The 27,666-nt window shown below is 40.9% G+C and overlaps 1 protein-coding gene across 2 annotated transcripts in view; it reads left to right on the plus strand.

Annotated features, from left to right (window-relative positions):
- Positions 1-27,666, plus strand: part of Fbn2 (fibrillin 2) — a 204,779-nt gene that overhangs the window by 132,428 nt on the left and 44,685 nt on the right. For both annotated transcript variants that reach the window (XM_027400938.2, XM_035439034.1), the window contains exons 26-42: positions 1,303-1,431; positions 2,252-2,377; positions 4,000-4,125; positions 4,515-4,637; positions 4,795-4,920; positions 8,068-8,193; positions 10,133-10,255; positions 12,338-12,460; positions 13,992-14,117; positions 17,046-17,168; positions 18,178-18,300; positions 20,395-20,556; positions 21,260-21,328; positions 21,784-21,909; positions 22,956-23,081; positions 23,840-23,992; positions 26,734-26,802. In XM_027400938.2, the coding sequence (XP_027256739.1) occupies positions 1,303-1,431; positions 2,252-2,377; positions 4,000-4,125; positions 4,515-4,637; positions 4,795-4,920; positions 8,068-8,193; positions 10,133-10,255; positions 12,338-12,460; positions 13,992-14,117; positions 17,046-17,168; positions 18,178-18,300; positions 20,395-20,556; positions 21,260-21,328; positions 21,784-21,909; positions 22,956-23,081; positions 23,840-23,992; positions 26,734-26,802 (2,079 nt within the window). The remainder of the gene's footprint in view (positions 1-1,302; positions 1,432-2,251; positions 2,378-3,999; positions 4,126-4,514; positions 4,638-4,794; positions 4,921-8,067; positions 8,194-10,132; positions 10,256-12,337; positions 12,461-13,991; positions 14,118-17,045; positions 17,169-18,177; positions 18,301-20,394; positions 20,557-21,259; positions 21,329-21,783; positions 21,910-22,955; positions 23,082-23,839; positions 23,993-26,733; positions 26,803-27,666) is intronic.

Genomic DNA, 27,666 nt, shown 5'->3' on the forward strand with positions numbered 1-27,666 from the left:
GAACTTAAAAGCCAGTTCTCCAGATAATTTTGGGAGCTAAAAAAATAGCACAAAACTCTGTTTTGATGTGAACATATGATCACATCAAATATATGAGGACTAAAGAATATAGCCATTAAGAGTCTGTGCCTGTTACATCAACTTGAAGAATATTCTAGTAATTATTTTAATTTGCAATAGACCCATTTTGACTTATTTTCCTTACCTGCAAACAGCATTCTTAACCACTTTAGATCAAAAAGAGATGAAGTTAGCAATGTTTCTGTTTGATGACATGCAATTTATTACAAATGCTTGACCAGAAATGCAGAAGTTGTCCATTGATTATCCAGAAAGACTTCAAACTTCAACTCATCAAAAGACACAGTAAGCCTGGTGTGCTGGCACGTGCCTTCAGTCCCAGCATTCAGCAGGCAGAAGCTGGGGCATCTCTGCGAGCTCCTTCCTTGTCTATGCAGAATATTTCAGGACAGTCAGAGACATAGGAAGACCCTGCCTCCTATGTACATTAACAAATATTTTAAAATAAGATAGTGGCAGAAACATTTCTTTCATTATGACCTTTTTTAAATGGCTCATATTTTCTTAAACTTATTTTGTGTAGATCCAAGTTCTGTATTGAAAATATGATACAAGTGTGATGGATTACTCAAAACCCTTTGGAGACTACAGATACTATTCCTGTAATATAGAAAACATGGCAAAACACAACGCATAATTTATTTTTACTTTTTAAAAGTTTTGAACACTTCTATCCTGAATGTAGCACAGATCACATAGTGGGCTCACTCCAAGGCCCTGCTGTGTCCACATGCTCTGGCTTCAGGGGTGTGCTGTGGCTGCCCTGGAGACTGCCTGTCTGTGACCTCCAGGCAGCCAGTCTTCTTAGCATCAGTGCTTCAGGTCCACATGCTCTCTTGGCGGGGGTAGCAGAATGAACAGTCTCTGGCATTGCTGGGCCTTCCTCCCAGGTGAGCACACTGCCTCCCAACTTGGGCCATGCAGAGGAGTTACTTGGTCTACTCACTACATCTAAGCCACAAAGAGGCCACATTTCAGAATTCACAGACACACAGGCCCCACCTGCCGGTTGACCATGACAGTTTTGGCAGTTGGAGAAAGGAATGTGCCTCATGAAAGAGACGTCCCCCTCCACCCGATCTCCTCAGAACATTTCTTCCTACTCTCAGCCCCAACTTCCCCGAGTCTCCAAAGTACATTTCCCTCATTTAGAAGGCCCTATCCCTCCAGTGCTCTCTTATCTCATTCTGTGTTTTTCTTTTTCTTGAACACGGGGAGTAGACATTGACGAGTGCAGAATCTCTCCTGACCTCTGCGGCAGTGGCATCTGTGTCAACACCCCAGGCAGCTTCGAATGCGAGTGCTTTGAAGGCTATGAGAGCGGCTTCATGATGATGAAGAATTGCATGGGTAAGCTTGGCTAGGTCCTCCTGGCTGGCTGGGAAACCAGCCTACTGCGAACTGGTCAGCTGGGCCTAGGCTGACTTCAGAGCTGTGGCAGCACCCTTGACCGGATGTGTGCTGAGGATGAGAGCTGTCAAGGGCAGACAAAATCCCTTCCTCAGACTGGAAGCAACACACAAACGACCCAGGAAGGTTTTATTTAAAATGGATAATATTGTGGTGACCCCCGATTTGTGTTCTGCCCTGCCAGTCCCATGAGAACTGTGCCTTGTAGTTGTGATACCGAAAAATGTTTGGGCCACTGTTTCATATGAGTGAATTATGGAACTTGCCACAGAATATGTTGCCACTGTCAGGGGTACAACCTTTTCACATTACAGAAGGGCATTGTCTGGAGTGTGCTGGTCTGCACTCATGACTGACTTGGGCTGCAAGCAACCATGGACCACAGATGAGAGGCTCCTAACAAATTGTTTAGGAGCCTTAAGATTTGTTTTTCAGTTGGACTTGAGCTATAAATATTAAATGACTGGCAACAATAACACAAACCCTTAGTCTATGGTGATATGAAGTAAATGTGTATAGGTAACCTCCTATGAACCGTATTATTTTGGACATGAAAAATTTTTAATTGTTTACTGTATTGAGAGTAGAAGTTTCTTAATTTTCACATTGAAGAGAAAAGTAAAACTTATCCCACTTCTGACTGGATATGTCCTTGTGTTTGAGCCACACACCTGCCTCCTAATATCCCTTCTCCCATACTGTATGTGTAAATATATTTTCCTCCGAGTTCTTTAATGGATCTCACGTTTTTACCTTTCAGACATTGACGAATGTGAACGTAACCCTCTCCTTTGTAGGGGTGGCACCTGTGTGAACACTGAGGGCAGCTTTCAGTGTGACTGCCCACTGGGACACGAGCTGTCACCATCCCGTGAGGACTGTGTGGGTGAGTTTCTCCCATTTGTATAGAAATCCAGTTAGCATAATGGGTAAAGAACTAATGAATGTATGATCCTGTGGCTCATTACAACCTGGGAATCCAAATTCCCCACATCTAGTTTCTAGACTGTTGGGCCCTGGAGGGGCCCTGGGCTGCTCTCCATGTAAAGACCTCTATGCAAGGTCATAGGTTCCATTGTCCATGTAGCATGTCGAGTAGGATGCCCAGAACACCTCCTGGCTATTGTTCTCCGCACATACTCATTCCATGTTCTGTCCACACACCTATCCCCCTGATCAGTCTGAGTAGTCCACACCTCACCCAGAGTCCACACAACCCACAGAAGATCATGAGCACTCCCTTGATACCTCATGTCTCAAGGTCTTCTGTCAACAAAGGTCTTCTGCTAACACCAAGTTCAGCAAGATGGCAGAGGTGACAGTAGAGTGCTACGGGCATTTGTCCATTCCAGTGAGGGCCTTGTAAATCCACAGAGGGTTTACCATGTTCTAGTACACATGCTGTCTAGCACTGACTTAGCTAGGAAGCACCTTCCTGGGGAGAACTCTTCCTCAGAACCATTTGAGCACAGCTCACCAAAGTGCATACATGTATTTATGAGCCAGATAGATTTCTGTGTTGGTACATGAAATGAACATTGAATAAAACATTAAACAGACATTTTCCAGTAGGATGAATTTAAACTTTTAAGTATTTTTATTTTGATAGTAGTGAAAACGGTGACTTTACCCTGGGGATTAAAGAATTCATGAGTGGCTGGACATATGCAATGCAGTGATGCAGGAACCTGTTCTTGTGTCTAGTTGTTATAGCTTAGAGATCATCAACCTTACAGCTAAAAAACTGCCCCTCAAAAGGGCAATTTATATAAATTCATAAAAATATGAATGTTTTATAATATGTGCACTCATTGACTATAACCATAAATTTATGTAGCAAAATCTCCTAGGTAATTGTGTGATTCTGAAATAATTTCTCCTTATAGCCAATGGTCACTGTGTCTAACACCTTCTAATGAGCATTTTGCATCTTGTAAGGGCCAGGTTGTTTTAAACTAATAGTTGTGAGCTAAAGATTCGCATAACCAGGCACATAAACAGCCTGACAAACACAAAAATGTGAGTGTCTTAGCTGTCAAAACTATTCTCTGGAACCAACATCTTCAGGATAGTTCAGATTCTATAGGTGACACCTGAATGGCTTTTGAAGACCATGTGGACATGCCAGTCTAAACCCATAAAATAAGCAATAATAAGATTCATTTATGGCATACGCTATGTCCGCGCACTCTGTAATGGCAATGACTAGCTGCATGTGGCTATGTAATTGTAATTAAAATTACAATAACATTAAAAATTACTCAGTTCTGTTAAAACACATTTCAAGGGCTAGTAGAACATGCAGTTCTATTTTGGAAGCTATGGACAAAGAAAGCAATGCTTCCAACATGACAGAAAGTTCTGGTGTCAGAAATTAGTGACTAGAGACCAACATCTTTACCAAACATCCCGATTGTCCTGTTTCCTACTCTCTTTGGTGAAGCCCGCCCTTAAAGGCTCTTCTAATTTTTCTCTGTCATAAAGCATAATTCTGTTTGTCTTTTATAGATATTAATGAGTGCTCCTTGAGCGACAATCTCTGTAGAAATGGCAAATGTGTGAACATGATTGGAACCTACCAGTGCTCTTGCAATCCTGGATACCAGGCCACGCCAGACCGCCAGGGCTGTACAGGTGAGAATGGGCCACACAGGTCTGCATTTCCCATCTCTCAGATCATCAAATTTTGGTACCAAATATGTTTACCCTAAAGTCTATGGGAGTACTTTGTACTATAAATAAATGCAAACAGGGGCCAGACGGTTTGTTGATTTTGCAGAAAACTCACTGTTCTTATCATATCTGGGTTCTTTCCTCCTCAGAGGGTGGACTAAATATAATGCTATATAAAAGGAAGTGAAAACGATGAAGGAAAGTTAATGCTATAATCTTACATCAGTGCAAATAGTATGAAGACATATCCAAAGCTAGTCAAGTATTATCTGTTTAAAAGTAAGATGCAGTAACCATTCTTTTGCATGGATGTAGACTTGGCGTCTAATGTGCTCACAATGTCTGCACAGATATCGATGAATGTATGATCATGAATGGCGGCTGTGACACCCAGTGCACCAATTCAGAAGGAAGCTATGAATGCAGCTGCAGTGAGGGGTATGCCCTAATGCCAGATGGGAGATCGTGTGCAGGTACAGAACAGATTAAAAAAGAAATATATGCATGCTATGATTATTCTATTGCAAATGTGGCTCCAGACTTTGTCGAGTAGAGTTGAATGGAAGAAATTTATTTGGCACCAAGGAAAGACATGCTTGCTTTCACTGGGCATTGACTTTGTGTCACCAGATATTGACGAGTGTGAAAACAATCCCGATGTCTGTGATGGTGGCCAGTGTACCAACATTCCTGGGGAGTATCGCTGCCTCTGTTACGATGGCTTCATGGCTTCAATGGACATGAAAACGTGCATCGGTGGGTATTGGTAACAAATGATAATTCTCTTTTTCTTTTTTTCATTCATTTATTTAGCTCATAAATAAAGGCATGCACAATTATGACACACAATACAGTATGTTCACAATGGCATGGCTAAATTAAGCCAATTAACATGTTATATCACACATATTCATCATTTTTGTTTTGAGAACACTTAAAGTATACTATCTCACAACTTTTAAAATATAGCATATTGTTATCAACCATATTTATCATGCTCTCAGTAGACCTCAAGACTTCAGAGAGTCCATGCCTCTTGTCCAACTGCAGTTTTATATCCTTAAACCAATCGTTTCCCCATTTTTAAAAGACCCACATAGAAGCCTATAGCCACAATTCTGCTCTCTGTTCCCATAAGTTCATCATTTCTAGGTTACACATACAATTGAAATTGTGTGACATTTGTCTTCCAGTGTGTCACTTATTTTTTTTTTTTGGCAAGCATATAACTTTACTAAAGATGAAATCAAATTTGCATGCACAGGTGAGCACTCACTGAAACACCTTGGATTCATCACATATTTGAGTTTCAATTAATATATATATATATATATATATATATATATATATATAGAGAGAGAGAGAGAGAGAGAGAGAGAGAGAGAGAGAGAGAGCAATAATGGCAATATGTTATGCATCAATAGCAGCAACAGATTTTCAGGTTCTGCAGTCATTAGAACAAAATTATAGAGACATCCAGCACACTCCATTTAAAAGCAAAAACAAAAACAAAAAACAAAACAACAACAACAAAGTAAGAAACAAAATCCAGGAAAATAGCACAGTTCTGTTACTCTTGTGGTACTTGGCACTATTTTTTTTTAAATTAGCTTCTCAGTCATCATCTGGGAGGAAACCATTGTGAGCAACATCTTTAAAAACAGCTCTGATAAAGCATGGTCACTACTATGAATCATAAAGCAGGTCCACATATGAGTGAGTACATATCATATTTGTCTTTTTGTGATTGGGTTACCTCGCTCAGAATGGTTTCTTCGAGTTCCATCCATTTTGCTGCAAATTTCAAGATTCCATTGTTTTTTTCTGCTGAGTAGTACTCCATTGTGTAAATGTACCACAATTTCTCTATCCATTCTTCAGTTGAGGGACATCTAGGCTGCTTCCAGTTTCTGGCTATTACAAATAATGCTGCTATGAACATGGTTGAACATATGTCTTTGTTATATGAATGTGCTTCTTTTGGGTATATGCCTAGGAGTGGAATTGCTGGATCTTGTGGTAGACTCATTCCCATTTTCTTGAGGAGTCGCCATACTGATTTCCAAAGTGGCTATACAAGTTGGCACTCCCACCAGCAGTGGAGGAGTGTTCCTCTTTCTCCACATCCTCTCCAGCATAAACTGTCATTGGTATTTTTGATTTTAGCCATTCTGACAGGAGTAAGATGGTATCTCAGAGTTGTTTTGATTTGCATTTCCCTGATGACTAAGGATGTTGAACACTTTCTCATGTGTCTTTCAGCCATTTTAGAGTCCTCTATTGAGAATTGTCTATTTAGTTCTGTACTCCACTTTTTAATTGGATTGTTTGGTGTTTGGGGGATTAGTTTCTTGAGTTCTTTGTATATTTTGGAGATCAGCCCTCTGTCAGATGTGGGGTTGGTGAATATCTTTTCCCAGTCTGTGGGCTGCCGTTTTGTCTTGCTGACTGTGTCCTTTGCCTTACAGAAGCTTCTCAGTTTCAGGAGGTCCCATTTATCAATTGTTGACCTCAGTGTCTGTGCTACTGGTGTTATGTTCAGGAGGCGATCTCCTGTACCGATTAATTCAAGGGTATTTCCCACTTTGTCTTCTAATAGGTTCAGTGTAGCTGCGTTTATGTTGAGATCTTTGATCCATTTTGACTTAAGTTTTGTGCAAGGCGATAGGCTTGGGTCTAACTGCAGTCTTCTACATGTCTGCAACCAGTTATGCCGGCACCATTTGTTGAAGATGTTCTCTTTGTTCCATCGTATAAATTTGGATTGTTTGTCAAAAATCAGATGTTCATAGGTGTGTGGGGTAATATCAGGGTTTTCAATTCTATTCCATTGGTCTACCTGTCTATGTTTGTGCCAATACCAAGCTGTTTTCAGGACTATAGCTCTATAATAGAGCTTGAAGTCAGGGATGGTGATGCATCCTGAAGTTCCTTTATTGTATAGGATGTTTTGGCTATCCTGGGTCTTTTGTTTCTCCATATAAAGTTGAGAATTGTTCTTTCAAGGTCTGTGAAGAATTGGGTTGGGATTTTGATGGGGATTGCATTGAATCTGTAGATTGCTTTTGGCAAGATTCCCATTTTTACTATGTTGATCCTGCCTATCCAAGAGCATGGGAGATCTTTCCATTTTCTGGTATCTTCTTTAATTTCTTTCTTTAGAGACTTGAAATTCTTATGGTACACAAATGATAATTCTTTACTTTATTATTGAGACTGTCCTACAGAGTGAAATATCGTATCTTCCTCCATCTCCCTGCCTTCCCATATCTCCTCAAACATGTCTCCCTCCCAACTTCGTGCTTGTGTTTTTATAACCCACTGAGTCCAGTTAATGCTGCCTTTATGTACATGGGTGTGGGGCCATCCACTGAAGCTTAGGAACCCTACCAGTACCACATCCTCCTCAAAAACTATGGTCCTCCCTCAGCAATTATCAATCTGCTGACGACGGGTAGCTTCAATAGGGGCTGGGTCCTTGAAATCACCTACCACAGCTGTGTTCCAGTTTTAGTTTGGTTGATCATTTACAAGTGACCACAGCTGCTGTGAATTCATGCATGTGATAGCCGTGTTGTGCCCAGAAGACAGCATGCCACAGCACTTTTTCCCCAGCAAATGAGAGCTCCATACATGTGCAAATGCACATACACATGGAAAGAAGCCTTCTTTCACTGTTACTTTGAAAATCTGCACCATTTTTCCAGAACTGTAAAATCTGAAAAAGGAGAATTATTTCAGAAACCCTTAAAGGCAAGTAGGTACTTGCCTGCTAAACAAGTCTTTCAAGGGGACTGTTATTTTGAATTGTATCTGTTTCTGCCAGTACTGTGTGATTCAGTTTAAAAGGTGGCTTTTGAATTACTGCGATGAACAGCAGTAACCAGAAAATGCATTTTCCAGATGTGAATGAGTGTGACCTGAATCCCAACATCTGCATGTTTGGAGAGTGTGAGAACACGAAGGGCTCTTTCATTTGCCACTGTCAGCTGGGCTATTCGGTGAAGAAGGGGACAACGGGATGCACAGGTAGGATTCAACCTCATGTTGGCTAGACTTCTGTCTCACTGGTTTCTAAAGTTCATGTCATTTCACCATTCAACATCCTCAGACCCATGCATCCCAGTCAACCAGGCTGTGATGGCCATGTGATGAGCAACTGACTCTCAGCTGAGCCATACGTCATCTCTGAGGTGCATACTACCTGAGCTACCCAGTAGGAAGGAGTGGGTCAAGTCTGCCCTGCTTCTGGTGGATCATTCCGTTACTCAGCATGATTGCAGCCCAAATGGAGGGCCCATGTAAAGAAGGAACATCAAAGCAGTGGTTCTCCAACCTTCCTAATGCTGCAACCCTTTAATACAGTCCTGACCATAACATTTTTGTTGCTACTTCATAACTGTAATTTTGCTACTATTATGAATTGTAATGTAAATAGCAGTATTTTCCAGTGGCCTTAGGGGAACCCTGTGAAAGGGCTGTTCTACCCCCAAAGGGGTTGCAGCCCAAAGTTTGGCAACCACTGGCTAAAAGGATCGAAGTTTTCATTTGATTGGCAATGTTAAACTGATAATACATTCTTAGGTTCTATTTAGGTTTTTACTGCCTTTCTCCCGTGGTTTCTTCCCTTTACTCTCTCTCTCTCTCTCTCTCTCTCTCTCACTCTCTCTCTCTCTCCCATTACCTCTCTCCCCTTTTTCCCCCCTTCATGGCTCTTCCTCACCCCATGCACTCTATATACTGTCTCCTCTTTTTACTATTTAGTTTTATCCCTTTGCATTCAGATAGGACTAGGAAACGTCATGTCATAAAGGTCTGGCTAGTTGTTTCCTGCATGTTCACTTTAAGCTCCCTGCATGGCATTTTGCTCAAGGCAGCAGTGAGGAGCTCAGGCTGCAGGGCACGCTTTAGCCAACCATCCAGGAAAAGGTAGATGATGAGGGATGAGGGCATAAAGGGATTAGGAGCCAGTAGTGTGTGCACAGTATCAGTTCAGCCATGGCAGCTGGTAGTTAGTGAACTGCCAGAATGGATATGATGCATATTCTAGAAAGTTCTGGGACACCAAATCATCATAGTTGTACATAGTACAAATGTGTATATTATGTATACACGCATTCACAAGCTGTGTATTGCCTTACCGTGGAGATAGATCACAAGAATGTGTCCATCGACAAATTCATCAGCATGTTAACATCATAAGGCATACTTATTTCAGCACAGCTGCGTGTCTAGGCATTATAAGCTTATGGACCATTGTCACATACATGGTTTGCCATTGAACAAAATGCCATTAGGGTGCACATGACTGTATATACCTGAATAGACCATATGTATGTGTTTATGTATAGTATTTGTGAACACAAACACATGCTGGTATGCATTGGTCCCCTTTAAGGTAATATCTGAGGAGAACATTCTTCACATGTTCTCAGATAAGAAAGAAAACAGTGCACACATAAGTGACAGTTTACAAAAACTCTAAATATTTTTACTCCTGAACTACATTGGGGGATTGACGTTCACAATGAAGGATGCATTTTTTTATGTTAGGCTCATCCTTATCTTCATGGAAAAATATGTGATAAGTATTAATAGGAAGGAACAGCACAGTCTTTCCCAAAAATCTCTCTTGAAATGCATTTCTCCATATCCTTCCCACGGAGTTTTGTCTGAGCCTTTGCAACATGTGGGGGCTGCCACTCATATCCGCAGGGGACAACAGCTGCTCTTTCTCATTCCAGCAGGAAGTGGCCAGCAAGTTCTTGTGGAGCAGGGATTGTTTGGTCATGATCATGAAGTTTCACATCTTACTGGAGCAAAAAACAAATTAAAGACAAAGGCAGTGCCGGCATTTTCTCTCTGCAATCCCCATGTCTATCCTAAACTGTTGTCTTTTCAGAAACCCACCTGGAAGTAGACTTCACTAGCTCATGCTTTATCTTTTCCTCTTTAACTGGTTTCTCAGATGTGGATGAGTGTGAAATTGGCGCCCACAACTGTGACATGCATGCCTCATGTCTGAATGTCCCTGGAAGCTTCAGATGCAGCTGCAGAGAAGGCTGGGTAGGAAATGGCATCAAATGTATCGGTGAGTTTGCAAACAGAAAGACCCTTCTCAGAGGGCCAGCCACTCTTTGTGGCTCTCCCTTGCACACGTGTTAACCAACATTGTCTGGCAGGAACGTCCTCTTCACTTTTTATTTATTCTCTCATAAATCAAAGCTGTCTTTGGTTGCAGGGATAATTCCTGCCTGAGTGTTTCCTTAGCTTTAATATAAATGGTCAAATTACAACAGGATGCTTTGGCATCTGCCTTTTCATGCATGTTGCTCAGTTAAAAAAAAAAAAAAAAGATTATTTGATGTGCAGCCAGTGATCTAAACAGCTGTAACATGAAAAACGGCTAATGTGTTTTCCCAGTCTTTTCATAGTGTAATCAGTGTGATTTGAAAGACAGTGAAATAAATGGAGGAAACAAAGGGGTTTTTCAAATGGCCTTAAGATGGGAGTCAATGGACAGTTCTTAGGACTAGAATTGTCCTTGCAGGCAAAGCTAAGCATTTCCTTCAATTCCAAGATGTCTACCTTGAAAAAAGTAGACTAGGGAAATCTTTTTCCCTGAGTTCCATAACCATTGAGCCAAAGCCTAATATATTGTAGAGCCCTGAATGAGGCAGGGGACTGGATTATACTCTGGGTGTCATTCATAAAACTGTTTAATATGTCCATGCTGTAACAATAAAGAATATATCCAGCTGGTAGGAATTACACAGGTCAATTAAAATAGAAGAAGAAAAAAGCCATCTGAGGGCCCCATGATGACTTCTCAGTAAAAGCTTATAGTAAAGATTAAATAAAAAAAAAACTTTAATAGCTCTTACCAATAATGTAAAATAATTTGAGTAAAGCTTTCCTGTCCAGTCAAATGTTTCCTACTTGTCACATATTTAAAGCCAATTACAGAATATGTATCATCATAGTTTCCAAATGACATTGCTGTGTAACACCCTGTGGCAGCTTCTCCAGGTCGACTGTAAGCCTCTTTCCAGGCCAGCCACGCCCACTAGCGTTAATCTCATGCCCTTATAGGCAGGCCTGTCCTCATTCCCGTTTTTCTTGCCCCATGTGCCTACCTACTGTTCTTTTGATTTCCATTTTATGTGCCTCATGTCCATCTCTCAGTCTGGCCAGCTATCACAAGGCTGCCTGCCCCATGATGAGACTACAGGGTTCAGTCCCCAGTACTCCATCTTCATCCCCTGCTCAGCCATTCATTCCCTTTCCCTCCCTTCTGTCCCCTCTCTTCCTCCTCTCCCCTTCCCTCTCAATGTTACCCTCCTCTCTTCTCCTTCTTCCTTTCCCCCTCTCTCCCCATTTCCCTCTCCCCCTCCTTCCCCCATATCCACTCCCTGATCCTCCTGCAGTGTATTCTTCAATAATAGGAACAGGAAATCTTCAGCCCCTTTTCACAGTTGACATTCACCTCTTTAAACTTAGGAGAAACCCCAGAGTTAGCCTCAGAATCCCTGTAGCATTTTCTAATTTCGTTTTCCGCTTCCCTGACCCCTGTGTTGTGCTTTGCCGTGGTGTCACCTGCCATTAATGTCACAACATGCTCTTCTCCTCTTTAGTGACCCTGTCTGTGTAGCTCTCTGTGAGAAACACCCATCTCTCCTTCCACTCTGTGAAGTTATGCTTCTTCGTACTGGGAAGAGGAAGTTGATTAAAAGTTACCTATTCGATGAGGTCTTCCTAATAGGGTTTTATCTGTAACCTTCTTCCTGGTCCATAGAGAAATACGTAATTCTCTTCTTCTCTGTGTTTAACATCCATACTTCTCCACAGGCTGTTAATTCCATGAGATCAAGAACCACACCTCTCCCTCCTTAGAAAATAAATTTAGAACTCTGTGCTGAAAAGCCACCATGGGTAGAGATCACAGTGAAATCTGATTCCAGTTTTCCTTTACATGATTCATGAAGATATCACACCATTCTTGAATTGGTAGCTGGGGCCACAGTTAATGACATGAACATTTTGGATTATGTACTTAAAACCTTAGGGACACAGAATAATGTCCTCATAATTTTGACAAGTCAAAACCTCCCTGTGCGTTAGAATGTCCCATCTTCATCACCTGTCTTCTTTGTTGTGCTCACTTGTCACACAGATCTGGACGAATGCTCCAATGGAACCCACCAGTGCAGCATAAATGCTCAGTGTGTCAACACCCCAGGTTCATACCGCTGCGCCTGCTCGGAGGGTTTCACCGGAGACGGCTTTACTTGCTCAGGTGAGTGACAGACCTGAGGAGTGCTCAGTTATGTCCGTCTCAGGATACCTAATGTGCTTTCCTCATTTCCAGAAAACTATGAAGATGACTGAAGTAACTGTGTCAGTGCTTCTGTTTGACCTATGAATGAGATAGCACATGCCTTTTTCATCACTAAACACAGAAGCCTAGAAAAGCTTCCAGAGTATTGGATGCTTTAAAGTAATGTCATATATCATTTCCCGTACTGTTAATGACTATTGTTACTTCTTACTACTTTATAAGGTACTGATCAGAAATCGCAGGCTTTGGATAAGGGCACTGAGTTTGCAATATCTATGCTGCTTGCTCTGCTGTAAACCTATGTACATGAGCAGCCTGGGTGGCATTGGGTCTTCTCATTTTGAAATAAGCATAGCAACCATAGCAGCATTTTCTTATCACTATGTGGATGATCTGGGGGAACTTCTGAGTTCTGGAAGATGGGATGCTCAATGTCTCTTTCTAAGTCATACCATCAAGGCTGCTTACTATCCTCCTCAGAGTTTTACTAGCTTTTCTTCCAGTTTTGAAAGGATTAATCAGAATAACAGAAGCAAGGGACTTAAGAACCACCACCTAAGAGTCAGTACACACGGGTTGCCATATCACTCCTGCCACACATGGGATGAACCGCGGTTTCATTTACACCCATATTGGAGACTACATCATCCTTTTGGGCAAGAAAATTACTTTTCACTTTACAAGCAAGGTGTCTCTCAGCAGATGTTCACTCACACTTTAAACTCCCAATTGTTAAGACTAATCCTGTAATTATTCACATGAAGTACAGGCACACAAAGTGCAGACATATCTGTTTCCGGCACCTCTTTAAGGAAGCCTGTCTGTTTGGCACACCCTCTCTTTAGAGCATTTTCTGGACTTTGTGTGTGCTGTAATGTCAGAGAAAGAATGGTGCTGGGGGCAAACACATCTGCAGTCAGAATGGGGCTCAGTGGGATCCTGGCAGCTCTCTTGACTGCTCTCAGCCCTGGTCTTTCTAGTGAAGTCAATGAAAACTGCAGCCTGGTAACTGCCACGCCACATGGCTCAGGACATGCTGGCATCTGCCCTCCTCCCCTTTCCTGCTTCATAGAATTAAGTAGATCATCTTGAAGGTCTTTGAAAAGTGTCTGTCTGTGCCATTTTGATGAGACTTTAGCAATAGGTGATTCAGCTAAGGAAACTGGGAAGTGTATTACTCTGCTTTCAAATGAATAAATGTGATTCCAGAGCTCTCGGTCCTATCTATTAACACTGCTTTTAATACTGACTAATCAGTGGGTATTAAGGAGAACTGAGAGAAACCCCATCAGTCAATATTATAGCTGGGTGTTAGGGTGTATGTTAGAGAGCTTTGACCTCAGGCCCTGGACCCTAACTCTAGCGAATGGGTTGACTGTTGCTTCATACTAACGAACACCAACACCAGCTACTGATTTCATTCTCGAGCAAGGAAATGAGTGTGTCGTGAGACCTGGAACTTAACGGAGATGTCTTTTTTATTCTGCAGATGTTGATGAGTGTGCGGAAAACATAAACCTTTGTGAAAACGGCCAGTGCCTGAATGTCCCGGGAGCTTACCGCTGCGAGTGCGAGATGGGTTTCACCCCAGCCTCAGACAGCAGGTCCTGCCAAGGTGGGTCGCCAGGCTTCCAACTCATTTTCAAGTTGGATCAGCTACAGCAAATGAAGCCACAAAAAGGGCTGGAACAGGCTCCCCCTGGAAGCAGAATACACAGTGTATACAGCACTTATAAAAGCCACTCGTTTAAGCATGGATTATTTTGTGGAATGAATAATGAGGAAGGCTGGCTTTCATCTCTTATGAAATATTTCTGGCTAGGATCCAATAGTTGGAAGTTTGGCTTATTCCTTTCTTTTTCCTTCCTTCCTTCCTTCCTTCCTTCCTTCCTTCCTTCCTTCCTTCCTTTCTTTCTTTCCTTTTTAAAGCCATTTCCTTTTTTTACTTTTGTGTCACTAAATAAATGACATGTGACACACGTCTTTTGTTTCTAATTGGTGATCTGTTGCCTACCTCAGCCATCTATATTTATTGTGCTCAGTAAAGTCAAAGCAGCTTGTTTCTGGCATTTCCTTTCGTGTTGGAGTCTGTGGTGTGTATGTCTGAGACTAGAAGCCTCCTAAGTCCATCAAGGACTTGTTCACCTCTGCTTGAGAGGAAAGGGGAAAAAAATACACTATCTCCTAAAAACCGGGCTTTGTGTCCAGTATGCTAACTGTCCAAGGGAAAAAATGGAATTTCTCTCAAGTTAGAGATTCAATTCACATTACATGTAGTTTGGACCATCAAGATGCTATAGGAAATAAAACACGATTGAAGGATGAAAAGAATTTAGTTTTGTTGTGAGATCATGAAACTTCAGCAAAATTTGCCGTTCATAGGAACCCTAGAAAAATTTTTCAACAAAAGGCAACCCTCTCAACTTCAACTCTGGCTGCTTCTCTTCCTTCTCCTCTCCTCACTCAAGCTAACTGTGGGGCAAAGACAATAAAATGAAACAAATTTCAGGCCCTTTCCCCACCATAGTGTGAAAGAAATGACAAGTACCAGCAATGACACACAAGCAAATTGTCTATGGGGACTCAAAGGCAAACCTCACCCCACCCCACCATCAGAAAGTAGATTCTAAGAGAGAAATTATGCCTGAGAGACAGTAAGGTCTGAGTAACCACTCAGCAGTATGGGTTGCATCTGTGCATGGTGGTAGATGGAGGTCCTAGGGGAAGATGACATTCTTTTTCAGTCTGTTAGCAATGTGTTCTATATTGTTTAAATTGTTGAGTACCGATAACATAAAGGCAGTGTTTTCACAGTGTTTTACCCTGTCTTACAAAGCTACTGCATTAGGATAAATGGAGTAATTTTGGTAAAGTTCATTAAAGAGTGAAATATGTGTCCAGAAAGATGTTGCCATTCTCTCTCCACTCGTAGACTGACGGCAGTTTAATTGCAACCTACATGAAGAAATCTTTGCTCTGTCTCTCTTAAGAGGATAGCTCTCTTGTCCCAATAAAGGGCAAGAATATTAGCTGAACATTGAACACAATTTGGACAGCACCTTAAACCTGAGATAGTTAAAAAAAAATTAGTGTAACTATTTTAAATGGCCAGGAGACCCTTTTAAATTTAAGGTACAACTGTTTCAAGATAGTGGTTTGAAATTACTTCTCTATGGAACCTGAAAAGTGGCTCAGAAAGAAAACGTGCTGCCACCAAGCCTGATGTCATGCGGTCCAGCCTTGGGATCCACATGGTGGAAGAAAAGGACTGATTTCTACAGATTGCCCTCTCACCTCCACGAGCAAGCAATAATGTGCACGTATACATTTACACACACACACACACACACACACACACACACACACACACACACACACACACAATAAATGTTACATTTGAAAAAAATCATTTTCAGAGAATTGTTTCCTTAAAAGAGAATGACTTTCCTAGTCTAACCTAAACATTACAGGTGGGGTGTATGCTGACAGTAACGGACAATTTATATATTAAAATATCCACCCTCTTTTTATGTGGGTGCAAATTATTTCTCCAACTGTGCCTCTACTCTGTCTTTGTGCCTTGTTTTCACATGTCAAGTGTGATAACTACATAGCTGCTGCCCCTTAGCTGCAGCCCCATGAAAGTTTTATAACCCAAGTCTCTGGTTTTAGTAGAAATATCTTTTTTAAGAGTTTATCTTTGATTACACAGATAGTGTGTTGTGGAGTAGAGTGATATGAGTGTGAATGCCTGTGGAACCCAGAAGAGGGTATCAGGTCCCCAGAGCTGGATTTACAAATGGTTGTGAGTCACTGAATATGACGGCTAGGAACCAAACTCAGGTCCTCTGGCAGAGCCGTACGCTGAGCCACCTCTCCAGCTCTGCTGATAGCTATATTTTAACAGAATACATAGACATAGTGAGGCTGTGTTATTTCATGGTATAAGGAACAGTATTCTATACATGTTTATAAATGATTCTGTGGTAATAGGTCAGATTGTAAAATAAACTAAAATTAAGTATGAAAGACTTTTTAACCACTATATTTAATATTTAGTGTTATGTCGTATTTCAGTTTGCCATTTACAAACTGTACTGTTTACACGAATTAGGTAAAATCTTACTTTTTTTTTTTAATTTCATGGGTTTGCATTTGATTTTTGTATTCTACTATACTGCCTAAGCTGGCACTTCCTGTTATAATCCAAAACAGTTAAAGTATTAGACCCTTGGTTCTCGGGTTAGCTCAGTGGCAAAGCACTAGCCTAGCATACAGGAGACTCTGTGTTCGATTCCTAGCACTGCAGAAACGGGGAAAAGCATAAGATATCCATTGAACCAAAATAGGACTTGTTTTATATCTTATCCTATAGATAAGTGTGCCTTACTTACCATTCAAGCTGTTCATCTAGACAAAGACAATGAAATAAATGTTACTGATTGTAAATATCTTAGAATTTAGGAAAAATTCATTGTTACATATTAAAAAAACTTTAAATATCTTTGTAAACGAGAGGTGACCCTATTTTCCATGTCCTCAGATATTGATGAATGCTCCTTCCAAAACATTTGTGTCTTTGGAACCTGTAACAATTTGCCTGGGATGTTTCACTGCATCTGCGATGATGGCTATGAACTGGACAGGACGGGAGGAAACTGCACAGGTACTGTGAGCCACGGCCAACTGTGTTCTTAGTGCTTGACATTAGTAGTCTATGCTAAATACATAAACTCAAAATCTTCTTGGATTACCTGAACATTAGGCTGTGCATGTTTCAAAAAAAAAAGCACACTTCTGATGCATTTACTTTCTACTATGGAATTTATTTGTGCTCAGATAAACAACTTCATTATTTAATACAAAACTAGTAAGTATTCATATACGAGTGTTAACATATTTGAATTTGTACATATTTTTATTTTTCTTAATTTTTAATAAAATTCATTATAAACAAACATTGCAAGTAAAAAAAAAATATCTGCTCACCAAATTTAACCATACTGGCAGTCTACATATCTCAGTGAACTTCTACACACACTGAATAGCAATTCTGAACCTGTGGAGCTTCTCATTGGATTCTTCATTGTTCTTCTGCAGATCATTTTTTTCTTCCCCAGAATTGCAACATTTGATTATTGATTATATATTAGGATATTAAATGGTATTGTTGAAAATGTCATTTTCTATGAGTTCCTTTCCGGTCTACATACTGAATTTCAGGCCAGTCAGGGCTATAAAGTATAATCTATTGTCACCCCCTACGCCCTCAAAAAATACATACATGCATGCACACACACAAACACACACACACACACACACACACACACACACACACACACACACGCTCACACATGCACACACACTCATATGCATGAACATATGCTCACACATGCACACACTCATACATACACACACATGCATGCACAACCACATGACCATGTACATATGCACACACACACACACACACACACACACACACACATGTATAAAAATATAAAATTCTTACCACTACAGAACCTACTCTAGGTTTATGCTGAACCTTTTGTTTTCATTTTACTGAGTCTTCCACAGCAATCTCTAATAACTTGGGGGAAAGATCCACTCAGTTCCTTGGAATAGCACTTTGTATGTAGAAGTAAAGATGTTAACATGGGCTTCTTACATGTTCATAGATATTGATGAGTGTGCAGATCCCATAAACTGTGTCAACGGCCTATGTGTGAACACACCTGGTCGCTATGAATGTAACTGTCCACCTGACTTTCAGCTGAACCCCACTGGCGTGGGTTGTGTTGGTAAGTGAAAGATAAATGAAACAAATAGAATCATACAGAGCTGAATATTTGAATACTCTTGACGAATTAACTATAATATGTGTTTGATACAATTCATTTGAAGAAAAACAGTCTGTTCACTTAAGAAACACTCTAGATGATTCCAAGTTTGAATTTGAAGGACAACTTTGAGCACAAAACCAACAGAGGAGGTGGTAGACGTTAGCAGTGACTAAATCCTTACTAAAATAAGCAATAGTTTTTTTCAGTATAGATAGATTTTATTTTCTGTAAACTCCATTAAAATCATTTTAAAATGTTAAAAGGGATCCATTGGATGTAGATAATATAAGGCAATGCTTTTTACTTCATAAGCTCTGTGAACCATAAATTACTATCCTGGTTTTATATACCAAAGATATTAACATACCTACTCTTTCATAGATGTAGGATGTTCATTACATTACTTGTGGTAACACGGATTTAGAGACACAGATTTAGAAACACAGATTTAGCACACAGTACAGAGGTTTTTTTTTTTTTTTTTTTTTTAATGCAATCCAAACTCTCAGGAAGCTGAGGTAGGAGGATTGTACATTAGATTCTAGCCTATGCTGCATCTTAAAACAGACTAGAAATACAATCATTTGGACATCACACACAGTTTGTCCACAAAGCAAGTGTGATTAGACACTAAAACTCAGTGTTTTACATGACAGAAATGTCATTTACTTAAATTTTAAATTAGCACATTAAAACTGTTTTATGAGAACACATGCAAAAACTACTAGAAGAGCATTTAAATGGTCAAGTAGGAAAAGGAAGACAGGAATGGAGGATAAAGATAAAAAGAGGGGTTGAGGAAAAGATAGGAATGTTGAATGAATTCAAAGTGAGCCAGGGAGGGACCATGACTTAGCTCTCTACACCCAAGATTTGGCATCAGAAACAAATGAAAATATCAAAGTATAACAATGAGAAGCAGCCAAAAGCAAAAGGTACTTTGTGGACTCATAAAGACTTCCAAATGCTCTGGTTGGGATGGGACCTCTTAGGGGTGGCCTGGCCTAAAGCATTTCTTCTGAAGGATTACTTTGGCTACAAAGGCCAAAACAGACTGGCCTTGGGCCAAGGATTGAAGCTAAGAGATGAGTTAGGAGACCGTTGTAGTAGTCTAGGGTAAAAATGGTAGTGATATCTGGAATTCAGACTAACCGGGGAAGGCATCAGTGATGTCAGTTGCCAAATACATTTTGAAGATAAAGTTGTCAAGCCTTGTTATTACTGGTGTGAAAAGGGAATGAGAGTCGGGGATCAGCAATGGCAGCAATCCTGGACAACTGAGAAAAGTAGAAACTTCTACCCACCGAAAAACCCTGAAGACTCAAGATGTAGGACGATTTGTATGTGGAACAAAGAATATCCAGTTTAATTTCTGGAAGTGTTACCTTGGAAATAACTAATACTCCAGAAAGAAAAAAACAGAAAGGTTTAGAACTCAGAAGAAGGGTAAGAGAGAATGCTGAGCTTGAGATCACTCCAGGGAAAAAGAAAATACTGTTTAAAGCCATGGTTCAAGGTGAGGCAGCCTTTACAGGCAATGGAACCTTTCACAAGAGAGATCTAGTTTGACAACCTTTTGAAAATCTGCAAATGTTGCTGTGAAGATTGAAGGAAAGCCATTAGGGGGGATGCAGATGAAAGAGCAGACCAGAATGAGATTGATTGATAACATGTTACAAACTTAGTTAACTTGTCCTAGGTATGTTTCCACTTCTTCAAAAACTCAAGACACAGATTAATCATACCCAGTTTTCTTATATTCACCTCAGTTGAAATGTCCAGAGGACCCCCAAATAAGGAATGCCTCACTGTGATGTTTATTTCATGAACATATGGAAAATGGTCTATGGTTTCTAGTGACTGCCCTGTGTCATCATTTGTGATGCTTGACTCAGTTTTGAAAAGTTTAAACGGGAGGGATTGTATTGTGCCCGGAGTTAGGATGCACCCTCCATATCAGTGTGTAAAATCTTGAACTTAGTCCTTTAAATGCCCTCCTTGGGGGTTCTCTCCATAGCTAGGACCACAATAAGCTCTTCTGTTGTTCCACAGACAACCGCGTGGGCAACTGTTACCTGAAGTTCGGTCCTCGAGGAGACGGGAGTCTATCCTGCAATACAGAGATCGGGGTGGGCGTCAGTCGCTCCTCCTGCTGCTGCTCCCTGGGAAAGGCCTGGGGAAACCCCTGTGAGACGTGCCCCCCTGTAAATAGCAGTAAGTATGGAGCTGTAATAAGAGGAACAGAACAATCCAGGATAGAAATAAGTTGCTGTTGTATTCTTGGACTGGGGACTAGGAAAAGGGGTTACTTTGGACTATTGTCAATAGTTGTGCTAAACTCTGCCAAGAGTGTTTTGTAGAAAAGGAATTTCAGTTCCTTTCTTCCTATTTTTTTCATTGTGTTTCTCTAAAAATAATTTTTGCCCGCAATCCAATCTGAATCGTCATAACATTGATTGTCCATGGTATCACAGATGAAGGCCATTCCCAGCTCTTGGAGGTTGTTAGTTCAGGTCCATAGGTGGAGTACATCCTTGGAGTCAGTCACGGAGCACCTTAAATGGAAACACATGTTCCGATATGCACAGAACCCAAACCTTTGCACCATGGACTCCAGACATTTTTATTTACTTGTCAAAACATTTATGGTGTGAATTATTTAAAAGGAAGTATTTTCTTTAAAATAAAAACCAGAAAAAAATGGTTTATTATCCCACTGCATGTCATTGATGAAGTAATGATATTTGGAAGTAAAATGTGATATACATTACTGTAAATGCATTTAAAAGGACACAAAGAAAAATACAACCCCCGCCCCCCGAGGATTTGAGTTGGGCAGTTGCTGAATCTTTGCCAGTTGTTTCAACCACTGGGATCCAAGAATCAAACTTCTTGTTTTCCTTTTCTTTTTTCCCAGCTGAATATTATACCCTGTGTCCTGGAGGAGAAGGCTTTAGACCAAACCCCATCACCATCATCTTAGAAGGTCAGTTCCTCACTAGTTGTCATGTAGACTTTAATAAAGAAAACGGCTTAGTTTAGAGGGAATCAGTTACAAAAGATGGTGTGAACACAGTGCCCACCAGGCTTCCTGAGGAGAATCACAGGTAGGGAATCTGTCTCACACACATGCTGAGCAACAATTTTACCGAGGAGAAGTAGCCATCCATGGCCTGCATCTGGTATTCAGTTGTTATTCAGATAAACCCGTGTTACATTGTCCCCAGCAAATTCCCCACAGATTGCTTCCACTACTCTCCTCAGAAAACAGCAGTTCTGCAGCAAAGGCAAGAGAATCACAGTCAGAATAAACCAGCACTGAAGGGCCTTCCTTGAGGTGCGCAGATGTCTGTGGCCCATACATGCTGTCGTGTTTGAAAGCTGAAAATACTGACCCTTTGTTCGTGATGTTTGTTGTTAATGAACTGTCTCCTCTTGTAGACATTGATGAATGCCAGGAGTTACCAGGGCTCTGCCAGGGTGGAAACTGTATCAACACGTTTGGGAGTTTCCAGTGTGAGTGCCCACAGGGCTACTACCTCAGTGAGGAAACCCGCATCTGTGAAGGTGAGGGGGTCGGGTGTTATTCCCTAACACATTGTCTCCCTGCATCCTACAGTAAGGGCCTGTTGAGACTGCTGATAACTTATGTCTCTCCATAGCAATGTTGCCCCTTTGCATAGTGATAAATTCAATTTGCAATGATTTATGAAAAACAATCCTGAAAATGGAATCATGAATATGAAGTTAGTTACATGTAAACATTGACAATAATTTTAAGTAGAAACAGGTAAACTTAAATGTGACTGTCAGTCAATATTGGTTGATAGTTTGTAAATAGTGGATATAATAGAAAGACATTGAAATGTTGTGTGGATTCTTCCCCACACCTTATCACATGCAGTTATAATTTTATTTTTAGGAGACCTTCTTGCATTTAGAGGCAAGGCCCATTCTTGCTTGTCTGTTTTGTTTTTGTTTTGTTTTGTTTTGTTTTTTTGGTTTTTTTTTTTTTGCTTCAGTTTCTGGGTGTAGGGAGACACCCTAGCCCCGCCCAATAGTCTGGGTAACAATATAACTTCAGTGTTTGAGGTGGGGCAAGGGGGTATTTCTAAAACTGAACACTAAGAATGAAACATTATTCTACTACAGCCTTTAGCTTTGAACTTATTACCCAAATGCATCTGAAAGAAATGTGATTTACCCTGCACTGAGAACCTATGAGGGGACTTCTAATTTGAAAGGAGGATCACTTAGCCTACACTCAGTTTAAAATTGCTGTTAAAATTTAATTCAAACAGCATAGGAAATAGCAGACTTCAAAGAAATTCCTCTTGGAGAACATGAATTTTCCCCAAATATGTACAGGCATGAGGCAATTTTTTTATAGGTCATATTTTTAGGGTTGGGAGCTTTTTATCTTTTTTTTTTTTGAAGAAGAAGAAGTATGTTCTTGTGTGGCATGTAAATGTAAACACATTCTTTGGTGGTATTTTTTTATTTCTGAATCTTATAAACACAGCATTGGGGAAACACCTGTGTTCTCCTCAGTAAGCTACACCATATAAAGTCACAAAACCAACCTAACTTACGGATGTCCTTGACTCTTACAGACATTGATGAATGTTTTACCCATCCTGGCGTATGTGGACCTGGAACCTGCTACAATACCCTGGGAAATTACACTTGCATCTGCCCACCTGAGTACATGCAGGTCAATGGAGGACACAACTGTATGGGTCAGTAGCCGCACACTGAGATGCCCTGCTGGAATCAAGGTTGTTTGATTTGCACTCATGGCCCATCAGTTCTCAAATTACTGTTCAGAGTGTCTGAAAGCCAAATCTTTATGAATGAGAAATTTTTATGAATGAGGAAGTGTTTCAGAGTCCCATAAACTGCTGCTCTACCTCAAACTTTTAATCTTCCACGACATGTTACATATTCTATAAATCTGAGGTTTAAAAAAAATGGGAGTTGGAGTTACAGGTCTTAGATTATTTTGATTCTCTGTGTATATAAAATGCACTTTTTATACACAAGAGGATATTTAAACTTCAACACTTGATTCTTTTTTCAATTTTAAATTAATTAATTTTATTTATTTTTTTTTGGTATTTTTGAGACAGGGTTTCTCTGTAGCTTTGGAGGCTGTCCTGGAACTAGCTCTTTGTAGACAAGGCTGGTCTCGAACTCACAGAGATCCACCTGCCTCTGCCTCCTGAGTGCTGGTATTAAAGGTGTGTGCCACCAACGCCCAGATAATTAATATTTTTAGTTCAATGAATATTTTAGTAGAAGAAGAAATGCAGGCTAATTGGCCCATAAAATGCCTTGCCTAAACGCAGGGGCAGTCCATGTGGGCACAGTGGAGCAGATAAGACAGCCAAACGTGACAGACCTTTCCCAGAGTTGTAGCCCTCAGGAGAGTCAGCTGAGCAAGGCGCTGTGGCCTCCCTGCTCTCAATGCGGAGCTGACACATCTCTCTCCACGCAGACATGAGGAAAAGCTTCTGCTACCGAAGCTATAACGGGACCACTTGTGAAAACGAGTTACCTTTTAATGTGACCAAGAGGATGTGCTGCTGCACGTACAACGTGGGCAAAGCCTGGAACAAGCCGTGTGAGCCGTGCCCAACGCCAGGAACAGGTAGGCAGCTGACACCCTGCTCAAGGCTTCGTCTGACACACAAGTCACAGTGTGTGTGACTGTAGCCAGAGGGACCCAGTTCCACAGAGATCCACAAAACATGCTATGGGTTCGTTTCACCTGGGGAGCCAAACAGTGACTCCTGGGACACGTGCTGCACAAGCTCCAAATCTTGAAAGGCAGTAAGGGCCATCGCTGGAGTTCATGGTGTTGGTCTATAGTCATCAAATGAGACCAGCCATTTATTTATTTATTCACCAAACGAATTTATTGAGCAACTGCGGTGGTTTGTCACTGTGTTCAACATGGAAGGTGTAACATTTTGGTAAAGTAACTTAAAAGCTTGCAACTCCATTAACAATTGTTTAAATGAAATCTTGAAAAATATGTAAAAGAAAGTATTTGATGAAAAGATGTTGCTTGAAAATAGGTTTTAAAAAAGAATTACATGAAAAACTATGTAAAATAGCTCATTATTGTGTTCCTTGTGTAGTTTCACCCACAACACAGAAGGGACTTTTACATGACAATGCATTTTAAAACTTTTATTTTTTTATTGTACGGGTACCAGTGTTTTCCTTTATGTGTTTCTGTGCCTGGTGCCTGCAGAGCCCAGGAGAGGGCACTGAATCTCCAAGAGTTGGAAGTTATAGATGGTTGTGATATGCTCTGTGGATGCTGGGAAGTGGACCCAGAGGAGCATGTCTCCAGCCCAGCATGGGAGGGTTTTTCGGCAAGCACTAATTCTATTGAAAGAAAAAAAATGAAACATCAAATACAAGAATGGCAACCACCTGTCTTTAAATTACCCTTCGTCTAGACTTTATGAGGCCTAGAGGATAGTAATTTTTCGGAGTGACAGATCCTGAAAGTTGAACTGAGAGGACCATTAGAAACCCGATTGTGCATTTGTTACCAAATATTGACACAAAATGCATCCAAACGTTTCACTTATAAGGATGTTAAAATGATTTCCAGGGAAGAGGGGTGGATAAGTGGTACAGGGGCCTGTTTTCAGTTACTTAAACCCGCAGCATGCCACTTTCCTCATCGCTGTGACAGAACACCTGAGAGACCCATCTTAGGAACAACAGATTTACTTTATATCATGTTTTCCAAAAGTCACAACCCAGCATGGCAGTGAAGGCTGAGTGGAGGAGCTTTGTCCAGGGTGGCAGGAGCTTAAGGTCCTAGCTTGTTCACAGGGCATAGAAAGCGTAGGCTGGAGGCAGAAGCAGGTGGGACCTTTAAAGTCCAACTCTTCCCAACTGCTTCCACCAGGCATGTCCAACCTCTAAATGCTGCAGAGCCTCAAAAACAGCAGCTAAAAAGCCAGAGGCCAAGTGTTTAAAGGGTGAGCCGAGCAGGGGCATCTCAGATTCATATCGCAGCAGCCTTCCTTCACCTAGTTTGTGTCCCATCAGATGAAGTGAAGACAATCTCACCAGTCTCTATTATCAACCTCCAGAAGTCAAATTTCAACATTACTTGTTTAGGGAAATAAATGTCATTTTCTCTGAGAGGAAATGGAGGGCTTAGGTCTAGTGGACAGATGTATATGTTTATGAAAGCCCTATCACTTGTGTAACCCAAGCAAAGGACTTGCCCTTTCTAATGATGCCTTTCCTGGAAAATGGGCTATTTCATGTGGGTGCTATGTTTCTGATGAACTGAGATGATGGATAGATAAATAGATAGATAGATAGATAGATAGATAGATAGATAGATAGATGATAGCTGAATGATAGGTAGGTAAATAGATGGTAGGTAGATAAATAGACGGTAGGTAAGCAGGTAGATAGATGGATGATGGATGGATGGATGGATGGATGGATGGATGGATGGATGGAGGCATGCATGCATGCATATCTGAAAGTGGCCTGACTATTAGAAGCCATTGAATTGAACTCTGTGTTTACTGATATGAGAAGATTATAAAATCCCCACACTGACGTCACTGAGAGTCATGAGCCATATAATATTTTAACATTTTACCATACACACTTGTGTCATGACAGCCATCTAAAACACTTGGCCCTAACAAATCAATGTTCTTTTAAGTCTCTGTTGATTTGATAGTTATAGGTAAGAATAACCCTTATAGTCTCTGTTTTATCTCTTGATAAATTGTTCCTTTTATTTCTCAAATTACACATTCCAACAGGTAGAATGTGAACAAACACAAACAAAACAAATGGGTCATCTTTGGCCTGTGTCTCCACTGCACTTCTGTACCTTGTGCAATCAGGTCCTCCTTAAATTCAGTGTCTCAGTCTTTATGAATTGGATTTTTTGTTATGATTTTAAAATGTTATTTATAATTAGTGTGTGTATTTCCGTGCCACACGTCTGTGTGTGCAGAAATCAGAGGACATCTCTGTGAAGTTGGTTCTCTCCTTCCACTTTCATGTGGACTCCAGGGATCCAGCTCAGCTGGCCAGGCTTGCTCGATGGAACTTCTGCAGCTGAGCCATCTAAGCAGCCACTGAACCTTTGTCTTCTTTAATATTTTTTCTTACCTTCAGATCAATAAAAAGCTGATGATAGAGATGGCGATGATAGAGAATGCCTACACCGTCCCTTTGTAGAAGCAGACATTGTTGTCAAATGCATATAACTAAAATGTAAAAGACCAGTGTGAATAATATAAAAATGCTCTTGTTGGTGCCAATTATGGTATAAAGATAATTTGAATGTGCCTGAGAATGTTAAGAGTGCCTGCCTATGCTTCTGTTTTAAAGCTGACTTCAAAACTATATGTGGAAATATTCCTGGATTCACCTTTGACATCCACACAGGAAAAGCCGTTGGTAAGTTTGTCCCCATTATATTTGTGAATGCACACATACGTATATATGTAAACGTGTGCATGTATATGTCACACTTGGTACTCAAGTGTCTCATCTGGATCCCTAGGTAATGTGATTAGTTAATTAATCAATAAACCATCTTCTAGATTTTGACCAAGTGTTAATAATAGTATATTTCATTAGCATAGCCTGGCAATTAAAGTGTGATAACTACTTGACAATCTAAAAGTTCCATGTATACCATGCAAAAATTCTGAATTCCATTGCCATGCATATTGTCTTACATGGCTAACTAATCTGCGTTATGCTATGTTTGTGGGATGGATGTGTTTCATGTGTGTTTGTGAAGGTGCATATGTATGTGTGTGCCAGTATTTCTTTTTTTGTAATTTTTTTATTAGTTCAAATTAGGAACAAGCCTGCTTCACATGTCAATCCGTCCTCCTTCTCCCTCCCCTGCCCCCCCAACCTCCCAAATTCCCCCCACCCCATCCACCCTCCACTCCCCAAGGTGGGTAGGGCCCTCCATGGGGGCTCCCTAAAGTCCACCACATCATCCTGGGCCGGGCCTAGGCCCTCCCCCATGTTTCCAGGCCAAGACGTGGGATGGGCTCTCAAAGTCCCAGGGAAAAATACTAATCCACTACCAGGGGCCCCCTAGAGTGCAGAGGCCTCCTCATTGACTCCATGTTCAGGGGTCTGGATCAGTCCCGTGCTGGCCTCCCAGACAGCTGTCTGGGGTCCATGTGCTCCCCCTTGTTCAGGTCAGCTGTTTCTGTGCGTTTCACCAGCCTGGTCCTGACCCCTTTGATCTTCATTCCTCCCTCTCTGCAACTAGGTTCCAGAGTTCAGTTTAGTGTATAT

This window comes from Cricetulus griseus, chromosome 2 (genome assembly GCF_003668045.3).
Source record: "Cricetulus griseus strain 17A/GY chromosome 2, alternate assembly CriGri-PICRH-1.0, whole genome shotgun sequence".
In the NCBI taxonomy this organism is placed as follows: Eukaryota; Metazoa; Chordata; class Mammalia; order Rodentia; family Cricetidae; genus Cricetulus; species Cricetulus griseus.